The sequence below is a fragment of the Cyprinodon variegatus genome, unplaced genomic scaffold (genome assembly GCF_000732505.1).
Source record: "Cyprinodon variegatus isolate N-32 unplaced genomic scaffold, C_variegatus-1.0 Scaffold287, whole genome shotgun sequence".
Classification (NCBI taxonomy): Eukaryota; Metazoa; Chordata; class Actinopteri; order Cyprinodontiformes; family Cyprinodontidae; genus Cyprinodon; species Cyprinodon variegatus.
The window spans coordinates 854,052-866,631 of NW_015150740.1; the positions used below are offsets into that span (position 1 = coordinate 854,052).

Below are 12,580 nucleotides of genomic sequence, written 5' to 3' on the forward strand. Positions count from 1 at the left end.
AAAGAATGGGATTCCAAGTTTTATAAAATTTGTCGACGCATCCCCTGATGCTGTACTTGATTTTTTCTAAGTGTAGGAGTGACATTAGATCCTTGAGCCAAAAGTCAGGGGAAGGAGGATTCTTATCCTTCCATTGAAGTAATATGCGTCTCCGGGCTACCAGAGATGCGAAAGCAATAGCGTTACTTTCCCTGTTCGTGAAGTGTGTGAAATCCTCAAGCACACCAAAGATGGAGGTCAGAGGACTCTGAGGCACTGGCTTGTTTAGAGCTTTTGTAAAAATATTGTAGAAAGAGGACCAGAATAAGCTTAATCTGGGACAGGAAAAGAACATGTGTGTATGACTGGCTGGTGACAGAGAGCATCTGTCACATGTATCACTTGTATTAAATAATTTTTTAAGTTTAGCTTTGGAGTAATGTATCCTGTGTAGGACCTTAAACTGAATTAGAGTCAGACTGGCACAAGATGAGGTGGAGTTGACCCTGTCAAGGGCCCTCTTCCACCCCTCATCCGACACGGTGCAACCCAACTCCTTTTCCCATGAATTTCTAGTCACCAGCGAGGATGGTATTGATGACAAGATTAATTTTGTCACAACTGAAATGAATCCAGGAGCAGCCGGGAGAGATAGAATGACATCAATAAGAGTACGAGGAGGTTTATGGGGAAAATTGGGAAAGTTACAACGAGCAAAATCTCTGGCCTGAAAATATCTAAATAAATGGGATTGTGGGAGGGCGAACTTAGTTTTGAGGTAATCGAAGGAAGTAAAAATGTTCTTGTCATAGAATTGATCAAAGTTTACCAGCCCTTTCTCTTTCCACAGAGAAAAAGTCGGATCAAGTGAAGCAGGTGGGAATAAGTAATTTTCACAAAGGGGCATCAGTGAGGAAAGACAGGTGATTTTAAAGTGCCGTTTAAATTGTCTGAGAATTTTAATAGTAGATAATACAATCGGGTTGGAGGTCACTTTAGTGGGATAAGCATTTAGAGGGGAACATATCAAAACTGACAACGAGGCAGGGGTACATGAGTAGGGCTCCATCCGACACCAGTCTGTGTTGGGGGAGTTGTACCAGGTATAGACCTTTTGAATATTGGCTGCCCAATAATATGCTCTAAAATCCGGCAATGCAAGGCCTCCCTTGTCCTTGGGTCTTTGCAATACTGAGTATTTTGCCCTTGGAGTCTTTCCTGCCCAAATGAAATGTGAAACCATCTTATCCAATTCATTAAAAAACATTTTGGGCAGGTATATAGGTAAACACTGAAAAAGAAATAAACATTTTGGTAGAACATTCATTTTGATAGAGTTTATCCTACCCAGAAGTGACAGTGGGAGATTATTCCAGCGTGATAGGTCTGACTTCACCTTTCTGACCAGCTCCACAGTGTTATGTTTATGCAATAAAGGGAGACTATTCAAAATATTAATTCCTAAATATTGAAACCTAGAAGAGGCTAAGCAGAACGGTAGTGATTGAGCCGGGATCTGTTTTGCTGCATCATTAAGAGGAAAGCATTCGCTTTTTTTAATGTTCAATTTATAGCCAGAAAAGGAACCAAAAGTGTATAAAATGTCCAGAAATTTGTCCATGCAGACAGTGGGATTTGAGACATAGAGTAAAAGGTCATCAGCATAAAGTGATACTCTGTGCTCATTCCCGTTCCTATGTACACCGTTAAAAAGCGGTGAGCTCTTAAGGGCAATGGAAAGCAGTTCTATTGCAATAGCGAACAGCAATGGTGATAGTGGGCATCCTTGGCGGCAGCCGCGTGTTAAAGGAAAGAAGTTGGATTGTGTCAAGTTTGTTTTTACACTGGCAACTGGGGCGCTGTATAATAATTTAATCCACGAAACAAAGCTTTGGCCAAAGCCAAACCTATTTAAGACTGAGAACAAATAATTCCATTCCACTCTATCAAAAGCTTTTTCAGCATCCATAGAGACTACCATCTCAGGGTTTTGTGATTCAGGCTTGGACAGTATTATGTTGAGCAGACGGCGTACATTTGAGGATAGTTGTCTGCCTTTTATAAACCCAGTCTGGTCCTTTGAGATTATTTTTGGTAGGCAGGGGTCGAGGCGGCCGGCGAGGGTTTTAGCCAATATCTTTACATCACTATTGAGCAAACTGACAGGTCGCCAGTTGCTGCAGTTCTCAAGGTCTTTATTTTTCTTTGGGATGAGCGATATTGATGCTTGAGTTAAAGTCAACGGAAGGGTGCCACGTTCAAGGGAGTCATTAAACATGTCCAATAATAAAGGAGCAAGCTGGTCAGAAAATTTCTTGTAAAAGTCAGAGGGAAAGCCATCCGGGCCTGGTGCCTTGTTACTCTGCATTAATTTAAGGCTGGCTTTCACCTCTTCCAGATTGAGAGGGGCATCTAGAATGTTTTTGGAATTATTGTCCACAGAGGGGAGAATTAAATTATCTAGGAATTGGTTCATTGGAGTATTGTCTGATGAGGCTTCTGATTTGTATAAATCAAACTAATATGAAGCAAAAGTATTGTTTATCTCAGTTGGGTCTGTAACTAAAGTTTGGGGGTTCTTACGAATTTGAGTAATGAATTGGGAAGAGGACTGATGTTTTACTTGCCTTGCTAGTAACCGACCAGCCTTGTCTCTATATTCATAATAAGTGCCCTTTGTACGCCTTAAAAGAAACCTTGCTTTGTTTGTGGAAATAAGGTCAAATTCAGTTTGTAATTTCAGTCTCTCCATCTGGAGAGTAGCATTGGCTGAGATGTAGTGCTGTCTATCAATCTGATGAATTGCTGCGATCAGTTCAAGTTTTCTTTGCCTCTCATCCTTTCGTGTCCTGGCATTATATGAAATAATTTCTCCACGGATTACTGCTTTGAGGGTTTCCCACAGAAGAGAAGGTGAAGTAGAGTCAGATTTGTTGTTTTCAAGAAAGCAGGAAATCTTATCAGAGATAAATTCACAAAATTTGTCAGATGATAAGAGTCCAGTGTTTAATCTCCAGCATGATTGGCCTTTGGATTTAGGAGCTAGTTCCAGGTCTAACAATAGGGGGGCATGGTCTGAAATGACTATCGATGAGTATTCACATTGTTTCACTGAGGGTAGTAAAAGCTTATCCAGAAAAAAGTAATCTATCCGAGAGTATGTCTGATGAACCTGGGAGTAAAAAGAAAACTCTTTTGCTGTTGGATGGTAAAAACGCCACACATCCACACTGCCAATTTGATCTGTGAACACAGACAAACATTTAGCTGCTTTGGATTTAGTTATTTTTCTTAAACAGGATCTGTCGAGCATGGGATTGATAGATAAGTTAAGATCCCCTCCAAAGATGAGATGATGTGTGTCTAGGCATGGAATGGATGAAAAAAGGGAAGACATAAAGTTAGGGCAGTCCCAGTTACGGGCATAAACACAAACCATAATAACAGGGGTTTGAAACAGCACACCAACGACAATAATATAACGGCCATTGGGATCAGATATGACCTGTTCCGCTGAGAACTGTACTCGTTTGTGCAGTAAAATAGCTGTACCTCTCAAGCGGCTGTTAAAGTTGGAGTGGAACACCTGTCCCACCCAGGGTTTTCGCAGTCTGATGTGGTCGCAAGGATGAAGATGGGTTTCTTGGAGGAACAAGATGTCCGTTTTCATACACTTAAGATGTGAGAGTACTTTTGTCCTCTTAATAGGTCCACCGAGCCCCCTTACGTTCCAGCTTGTGAACCTGAAGGTTCGCCCTGTGTCCTTCTGCCTTATGTCAATCATGAAATCAGTGCTAAACTGTCAGTCCTGTAAATGCTGATGAAATGGTGGTCTAGCCAGGTCAGTTTAGTAATGGGAGGCAAGGTAGCAACAACATCTACAAAGCCATTGTGCAAACCAATGAAAAAAGAAAATACTCCTCCATTAAAAATAAATCGAAAAAACAAAAAAGTCCCAAACACAACAGAAGATGTCCTTAGTGACACCTTCAGGTTCAAAACATTCTTATATATGTGTCCTAACCTCATCTGAAACACAGATGAGCATGCAGGAATTACCACTTTACACAACCGATTGACTGATAGGAATTTGCTTCCTTCCTAATTGTGGAAATATGTACACCTCTAATATTTAATATTTGACAGCTTAAAAAAAGGTACTCAACAGAACCCAAACAGAATTGTGCTTCTCATAAGAAATATTGAACAAATATTTAAACGCACAAACGTTTGTCATAATTATAACTGGAGCTTACATATTAGGAGCTTATTTATGAGTCTGTAACTAAGTTCAGCTCTGGGCTGAATCTTCCAGCTCCAACCATATATCTATAGTGTCTACAGTTCAGTTCTAGTGGCGCTCCGTGAAAGTTAGAAGATGTGTGTATCGAGACGTCAGGTCTTCACTTACTGCTGAGACAGCGGTAGAAACGCTCCGCCTCCTCCGCGGAGTCAAACAAGCGAGACTGACCGTCAACAGTGATCCGCAGCCGCGCCGGATAGAAGAGCCCAAAGCGGATCCCATCATTGTAGAGGAGAGACTTCACTTTGTTGAACGATGCCCGCTTCTTGGCGAGCGCAGCGCTGAAATCCTCAAAGATCCTTATGGGATTGCCCTGGTATGAAATGCTCTGTGTTTTCTTCGCCCATAGCAGCACTTTGTCTTTCTGGATGTAACTATGAAAGCGCACAATAATGGGCCGGGATCCCTGCGGCGGTTTCGGACCCAGGCTGCGGTGAGCTCGGTCCAGTTCAAATTTCGTATCCTGCAGAGATGGGGACTCGAGTNACGGAGCCGGTCATGCAAGCTAACGCTAACTAAACTACAGAAAAATAAAAGTAATAAACTCACCATTGAGTTAGCGTTAGCTTGCATGACCGGCTCCGTCATGCTGGTTTTCCTTCAGTATGAGCGCCGCAAGCGTCACGTCACGTGACTAAGAAAACGTAACGGGATTGGCTGGGTGTTGGACACCACAATCCATTGCTAATGTCTGTGACCTGAAGTAACCCTTCCCTTTTTACACTGAATTTAGACGCCGAATTTAAGACAGTGAAATAGTGCCAGTTGAATCTCAGGAGGCTTAAAATATTAAGTTTTAATTTTGAAAGGTTGAATTTTTTTTATATGCAGATTTTTTTAACACTGAAAAATTAAACTGAAAAATAAGTATTGAAAACGTAATCACTTTGAAATAGTAATGTGAATTTTTAGCTTTTAGAGAAAATAACAAATGAAATTTCAACTGTGTAGAAATAATCAATGAATTATTATTTAGGTAAAAAATGTGTTCTGAATATATTTTAACACTGAAACAGTAAGTACAAACATACAATATTTAAATTTCAGTGGCATTTTTAATTCAAATCCTAGCGACACAGATTTACCTCCATATTTTTGCCTCCTCAGAGTTTACCAATTTGGTTTTTCCTTAGTGAGATAGAAGTCTCACACCCCTTAATAGTCAGGTGAGGCTACTTGTAGTTCATTTGCATACTAATCACTGATTGGTTGTTTAATAAAAAGAATAGGGGAGGGGTATGGGGTGCAGACAGATGAAGTGAGGTAGGTGAAGAACACAGCCTGCTCAGCGCAAGTGATGTTCAGTTACTTTGGTAGGTTGGATTTGAGGGTCATATGCCTCCTCCTGCCTCATCCTGCAGCTATCCCCATATTACCATTAAATAACCCTGGAGAGTTTTGAATTCTTGCTGAATAGAACCTCCACACAGCACAATGCTGCCACTCCTGCATGCAACAATAAAGATTATATATTACAGGTAGAGTTTTGAAGCATTCGATACTGATGTAATGTTTAAATTAAATCATTAGTTGTATTTAAATGTAATGTAGCATTGTTACCTCCTCCCAAACTAATCCCTGACCCTTTTTCTGTTTTATTTGGTCTTCATTCTGTTGCTTGCTCAGAAATGCTCTCTAACAAACCTCTGAGGTCTTGAAAGAATTGCAAGGGTAAAGGGGGCCAAACATGACTGCATATCATACATTTCCTTTTTTTTTTTGTAATTTAATATATACTCACATACCTCTGAAAAAATGGTTAACAGTTTCCTTGACCAAAAACAAATTCTGTTGCCTGAGCTGATGTCATCAAAAAATAACTAAGGCCTGCCACAAAGAGGAAGATGCCAGAGAAAAGGTTTTGAGCACATTTGTAGTTTTCTCCCAATAGTCTAAGAATAGCATAAAGTAGAAAGGTCCTATATTGTCCCTCAGTGGGAAAGCTCAGATGTATCAGCACTGAGTAAATAAATTATTTAAAACAAAAAAAGAATATTGGGCACACAGTAGAAATTGAAAATTTAGATTAAATCTAATTGTAACAAAGTAGGATGACTTTAAACAGTTATGCATAAAACAACTATTTACAAAAAGAAAGAAAAACTACAAATAGAAGAGTTCAAATTTGCTTGCAATAGTAGTATTTCAAAATTAAAACAATACCCAACAAAATACTTTTTTAAATTAATATTGGTCTGTTTCACTAATTGCAACACCTGAAGTCATTCAAACCCCACTTTGTCTTGCATTTTGCCTTCTATGTAAATCTCTGGACTCAAATCTTTCCTGTCTTATTGACTATAACTACAGTTGTATTTGTTTTACACGGTCAGATCAGTTTGAATTTTTCTTCAGAAGCAGCATATGGACACTCTTCTTCCAGATTAACAGGTCAATCTAAAATCCAACGCAGCTTGAGTGAAATGTTTTAAGTATCATTTTAATCACAGCAGTCCTCTTAAATAACCAAATTAGTCTTCCAAAAGTGTCTGACCCTAAATGACTAATTAAAAATTGTGTGCTGTGTTGGGATTTCAGTGCCACACTTCCCACACTTTAATTTTCAAACATTTTGCTGCCCTCTGCTGTACACAAACAACACCTAAAACATGGACATCAGCAATGTGGATGAACAGAAGCAGGCCGACATTTCAAATCAGGAAAATATACTACCAGAGGTTCCCATACTGTTGTCTTGGTTCTTAATTAAACACATATTTATCACTCCTCACCATTCCTTATACAGCATGAAACCTTACAAATGCCCTCACGTCACCTGATCTATATTTTATACAGAAGAAACTCTTCCTGCGCTGTTATCAATTATATACTGACAGATTTCTATTGAATATTTATAATATAAAGTAAACTTTACCTGCCGTTTGATGAAGCTGGAGGTTGTGTCTGAGGATGTGCTGCCATCTGAGCGTTTGAAGCGGCTCTTGCGTTTAGGCAACTTCCTGGGCAGCTGTGTGGAAAAACGACACACAAACAGGTGAGGAAATAATAGGTAGTACATGCGTATTAATTAGAAAGTGGTGTTTTTTTTTTCAGTAATCCCTTAGATATGAAAAACCTATCATTTGATTAAAATGGTTATAAAAGCACTTTACTCATGTAAAATTATGTAAATATAGCTTAATTCTGTGGTTGTTTTTACTAAATGATTTGGGGCCAGGAGTTGAGGCTGATTTATACTTCAAAACTAGGTTGCCTGAGCAGGTGTCGCTGTGAATGCAGAGACGTCCCCACCCCTGCCGCAGACACTCTGGTGCACCTCTCCAAAATTGTAGGTGACCGCAGACAAAAGGTCTCTGATTGGTCAATTCTACATCCGCCCTACCCATGCGTATTTCCTGTTTGGTACCTTACCGGCTTGTTATATTTGTATGACCGCCATTGCAGAAAACCACTCGTGAAGTTGGACCAGCTAAAAGAGCGAGAAGCGTGAGAACGCTGGGACCCTTTTTCCACCTGGATCCCCGCTCTTTTTCGTCCTCATGTCCCTTCCTTCGTCGCACAAACTTGCCCCCACTTCCTCACAGCTAGTTCGTGACTGTCCCTCTTGCGTTGTGGCGTGGAATTACATAGCGCAGGCCTCAAAAATATCTGAGTCATACCTGTGACAAAATCACTGCGACACACTGCTACCGGAGTATAACCAGCCCTTTAGTGACATGCTATCAATTAAAACTATTCGGCAAACAAAACAAATAAATATAAAAAATGGGTAAATTACCATTTTTACCACATAAAAACACCAACAGTAGATAAAAATACCCTTTATCTCACCCAATGACTTCAAAGAGACAGACAAGGTATATATAGATACGAAGACCACATTTGTGACAAAAAAATAGCAAATTATTTGAACATAAGAGGAACTAAAGATAACAACATTTACACAATAATAATTGTGGAATAAACTAAGCTGCTTACTGCCATCCGAGAGAGTAATGTAATGACCTTTACAGCTTGTATCGATGTGGCTTAGGGGAATGTTCATGCAAAATGTTGGTTCACACATAAATCTGGATTAGTAGGGCTCTACTGGGCTCCAAATCAGATTCTGCTCTGGGCCCCATAAAAGCTTGGAGCAGCCCTGGTAAGCTTTATAACGTTGATGTATGTGATTCGTGTCTTCCTCAGTCTAGTTTCTCCAATTAAGTTTCTAACATCTGTCCAGCACTAGATACAATAAGCTATAACTTTATATAATTTCTGGGCCAAAAATGTAGAGGATTCATTCTGAGCAACAAATGGAGCGCCTCAGGTTCTAAGCCACAAGTTGGACTAAGATATAGGCTATAATATTTCCAACACCTAAAAATAAATAAATAAATCAAAATAAATAAAGGAAACGCAATCCCATCATGTTGCTGCTGGGTTTTCCGCGTTATTGTAGACGATGGAAAGCGCGCTGAAATAAATAATAAAAGATGAATGCAAAAGAAAAGGCCTGATCTCTGAGTTTGAACCAAAAGCAGCAGCTTTGATCTTTTTTTGCAGGTGGATTGAAGCCAAACACACAGAGAGCTGTGGCTCTGGCATCAATGTACAGTTTGGCTGAGGTACCTGCTGCCAAACCGCGACGCTTCACAGAACAACAAGTAGCATCTGAGACAATCCAAATACATGGTGGATGGTCAGAGAGCTGCAGTGAGTGGGTTTACCTGAAAATAATGCGACTGGGAGCCTATTTCCACAGCAGACAGAGGATCTACGGGCGATTTGGACATCTTGACTTGCACCATTTATTAAGAACTATGGCAAGTCGATTGGGCCAATAATCGTCCGTACAATAACGCGCGGTTCCAAGCTATGGCAAGCCGATTGGGCCAATAATCGTCCGTACAATAACGCGAGGTTTCAACCCGTATTTTACGCGAGCGCGCGTTTTTTTTACGTAATACGTTTTTTGCATATTATATTATCAGGAGGTTGTCTTTTAGGTGCTCAGTCACTAGATTTAAAGGTGTTTTACCCAATAAGAACACTGCAGCACCAGAAACAACCAGGAGATCCCTGATTGCTGGGGAAAGGCAGAAAGAAGATGCACCTTCCTTTCTGATCCTATCTAAATCCTGTTTAGTTCAATAATAAAGTCTGTTATTACACAAAACTCACTCTGCTTGTTCTCCCTACTTATGCCCTTGGTGCAGAAGATAAATTAAATCTTTAACAGAAATGTTATTATTAATTCTGAAAATATTATCATGTGAATATAAATACAAAGCATACAGAAAATGCAGCTTTATTAAGTGACCTGGTTTATTTTATTTAGCTTTTAATTTCTTTTCAACATTTAGTTCTACCACTTGGCTTGTGCTTTGGTAGTTTCATGTTTAAAATGACAAAAGAAATATGAAAAAGCTTATGGTCGTCAAGTTGTACTTACTCTCATATGACAGCAGATGGCAGTGAAAGCCCAAATTCATGATAAACGTCTGTCTACCACTTTTTTGTGATTTGAATCATCATATTAAATTTCCAAGAATGCAAAGTGAGCATGAAACTATACCATTTTCCAGGGAATAAACAGTATTATGTGACGCTATGCTTCATTTTTTTTGTCTGTATGTACTGTTTTATTATCTTCGTGTCTTTCTTTAAATGCGTCAGTACTACTGTTTGTATTATAACCTAATTTTACAGACTGTAAGTTAGTCTAACAAAGCTTAGTCAGAATCCTGAATTAAATTGTCACACCAAATACTGTATGGCTTGCTGATATTCAAAATGTACAATTTCCAACTAATCTAAGTTTTACAAGTTGACAAGGAGTAAGCACTAGCTCAAATATTTGGTTCCCTAATCCTTCACACACCCCAGGTCATCAACATCTTCCCTCCTGTGTTCCTCCAACCAGCTCTGCTGCTCCTCACCTATCAAACACTTCCTTGAGGCCATTTTTGTCCAGATTACACCTTAATTACACTTGTATGCTTAATTTACACACTTTATTTGGATGATGAAATTATAGTTTCAATGTTTCAATTTGTCCAAATGACTATTTTGTTTCCGGTGGTTTCAATGAGAATTTCAGCTCTGCCTCCTTTATAACCATTTTAAACATCATAAACATAGCATTCATTAACTTGTTTATGAACTGTTTTATTGTAGAGGAGATCATGGCTATGGCTTAAAATCGGTCGGACTTCAAATGCACAAAGCAAGTTGCTAAGTGAACAAAGATAAATCTTGAGTGGACTAATTACTGTTTTCCTAACACACATCATGTGTTCCACCAGCCAGCTTTCTTAAGGCCATTTTTGTTCCGGTTGCAATCCAAAGCTTCATTTATTTTTTTACCAATATGATTGTTACAATTTGTCAAAAAAAAATTAGATTTAGTCCATTTAACGTATTTAGTGTATTACTATGCAAGAAGGATCTGTCTATCATCACAGTGTTGCTCCAAAATCAGACTGATGCAAACTTGCAAAGCATGTTGCTGTGTGAGCAAAAATAAATCTGCACTGCTCTATACTTGATGCTTTTTTCTTGCTTTGGTGCTCATGACCTGTGGATCAGCCTCAGTTATATTGTAGAGTATGCTTAATTTGCACACATGCTTCAATTTTACTCCTTAGCGGGATATGTTGCATCTCAATGGGCCATCTTTAAGTGCACAGCAACTTTGTATAGTATGGTTCAATGAGTCCATAATATAAAGCCTTAAACTGGTTTACATTATACATCTAAGAGAACCATAAGAAAGGTCAGAAAACTGATAACCTTTGAAACTATTATTATCACCAGGGTTTTTTTTTTTTTTTATCAGACTATTCCAAAGCCATGTGAGCCCTTGATGGACATTTCCATCGTGGCTTTAAATTGCTCCTCACACTCCCCTCCTCTTGGAAGGAAAAGGGTGATGCTGCAGGTAGAGGAGTACGGCAGGCGTTGCTCTCCTGGTTCCTGGTCAAAAAATTCAACTGATGGGTTTGGTGAAAACCCAAGCGGGGGAATGATATCCGCCCCTGACACAAACACAAGTATTTGCTCTAAGGAGATGTCTACTTCTTCATCTGTAGAAGGATAGGGAGAGGTCACTCACCATTGGTTCAAATGCAAATTAAGGACAGGTGTGTAAAATTACCTTGAATAGCAACCAGCCACCAATCCCACCAGAAAATGGTCTGCTCTTCAGCCTCCCTGCGGTTGCTTCCAGGTGGACTCCATTTTATGGTGAAGAGAGACTGCATGCAGCTTCTCCCAAGTTTCTCACCTACGTTTGTAAACACAGGGAGAAACTGCATGCAGTGTCTTTCCACAAACTAATTTTCCAAATAAGTTTCCTCTAGAACCACTGCTCCAATCCGGCTGATATGGGAACCGGAACCACACAGGAGGTCTTCCACAGGGTGGGGACCACCCCCAGGCTGAGGCTCAGGTTGTACATGTTGCTGAGGATCTGACAGAGCTCATCTGCACAGGTCCTCAGNAATTAATCAAGTGATTAGAATTTTTTGTGCGATTAATTGATTATTGCGACAGGCCTTTTTAAGACTTGAGACTTGACTTGGACTTGAGCTCTCAAGACTTGAGACTTGACTTGGACTTGAGCTCTCAAGACTTGAGACTTGACTTGGACTTGAGCCCTCAAGACTTGAGACTTGACTTGGACTTGCAAAAAATGACTTGTGAACATGTCTGGTGTCCTGTAAAGTGCCTCCGGTCACGTCCTTAAACAGCGTGGTCATGAAAAAACGAGCATCGGTCCACTCCACTCCCTCAGGGATGCCGATCACACGCAGATTCTGCCGTTTGGATCGTGAAACCAGGTCCTCAACAACCCGCTGTAGCTTTTCATTCGTCTGAGTGTTGGTCTCCACCTTGGACTTCAGCGCGGCCACTTCGCGCTGCAGAGTCGTCAGGTCATCTGAATGGGAAGTGAGGGCTGATTCTATTACGGAGATGGTAGCTGTGTGTGAGGCTACTGTATCAGCGATCTTCTGCAGAGAAGCTTGGATAGGAGCCATGGCCGTATTCAGGGAGGAGGTGAGTTCACCTGTTACGTCTTTGCGCAATTTCTGAAGTTCACCGACGAGCATGTCCAGTGTTAACGGTTGGGCTCCACCTGTTGCTACATTGCTAGCTTCTGCCTTACTAGCATCTTTATCATGCGAACTGAAGTGCTGAGTCAGCTGAGGCTGGTTTTTCCCTTGGCGGGTCCCGTGGGATTTACTCATTTTAGTATCAAAAGTGTTGCGCTGACAAGAAAATAGGTCAAAAAGTCGGAATTTAGAGGTATTAAAGTTACAAATGGTCAGGGAGCAAACTCCAGGCGTGTGA

General features: G+C 40.2%; 1 protein-coding gene across 2 annotated transcripts in view; it reads right to left on the minus strand.

Annotated features, from left to right (window-relative positions):
* The window catches only part of LOC107090276 (voltage-dependent L-type calcium channel subunit beta-4-like), a 44,295-nt gene extending 35,233 nt beyond the window's left edge, over positions 1-9,062 (minus strand). For both annotated transcript variants that reach the window (XM_015383576.1, XM_015383577.1), the window contains exons 1-2: positions 8,956-9,062; positions 7,158-7,250 (exon numbers count right to left, since the gene is read on the minus strand). In XM_015383576.1, the coding sequence (XP_015239062.1) occupies positions 7,158-7,250; positions 8,956-9,036 (174 nt within the window). In that variant the 5' untranslated portion in view covers positions 9,037-9,062. The remainder of the gene's footprint in view (positions 1-7,157; positions 7,251-8,955) is intronic.
* Positions 9,063-12,580: the final 3,518 nt, after the last annotated feature.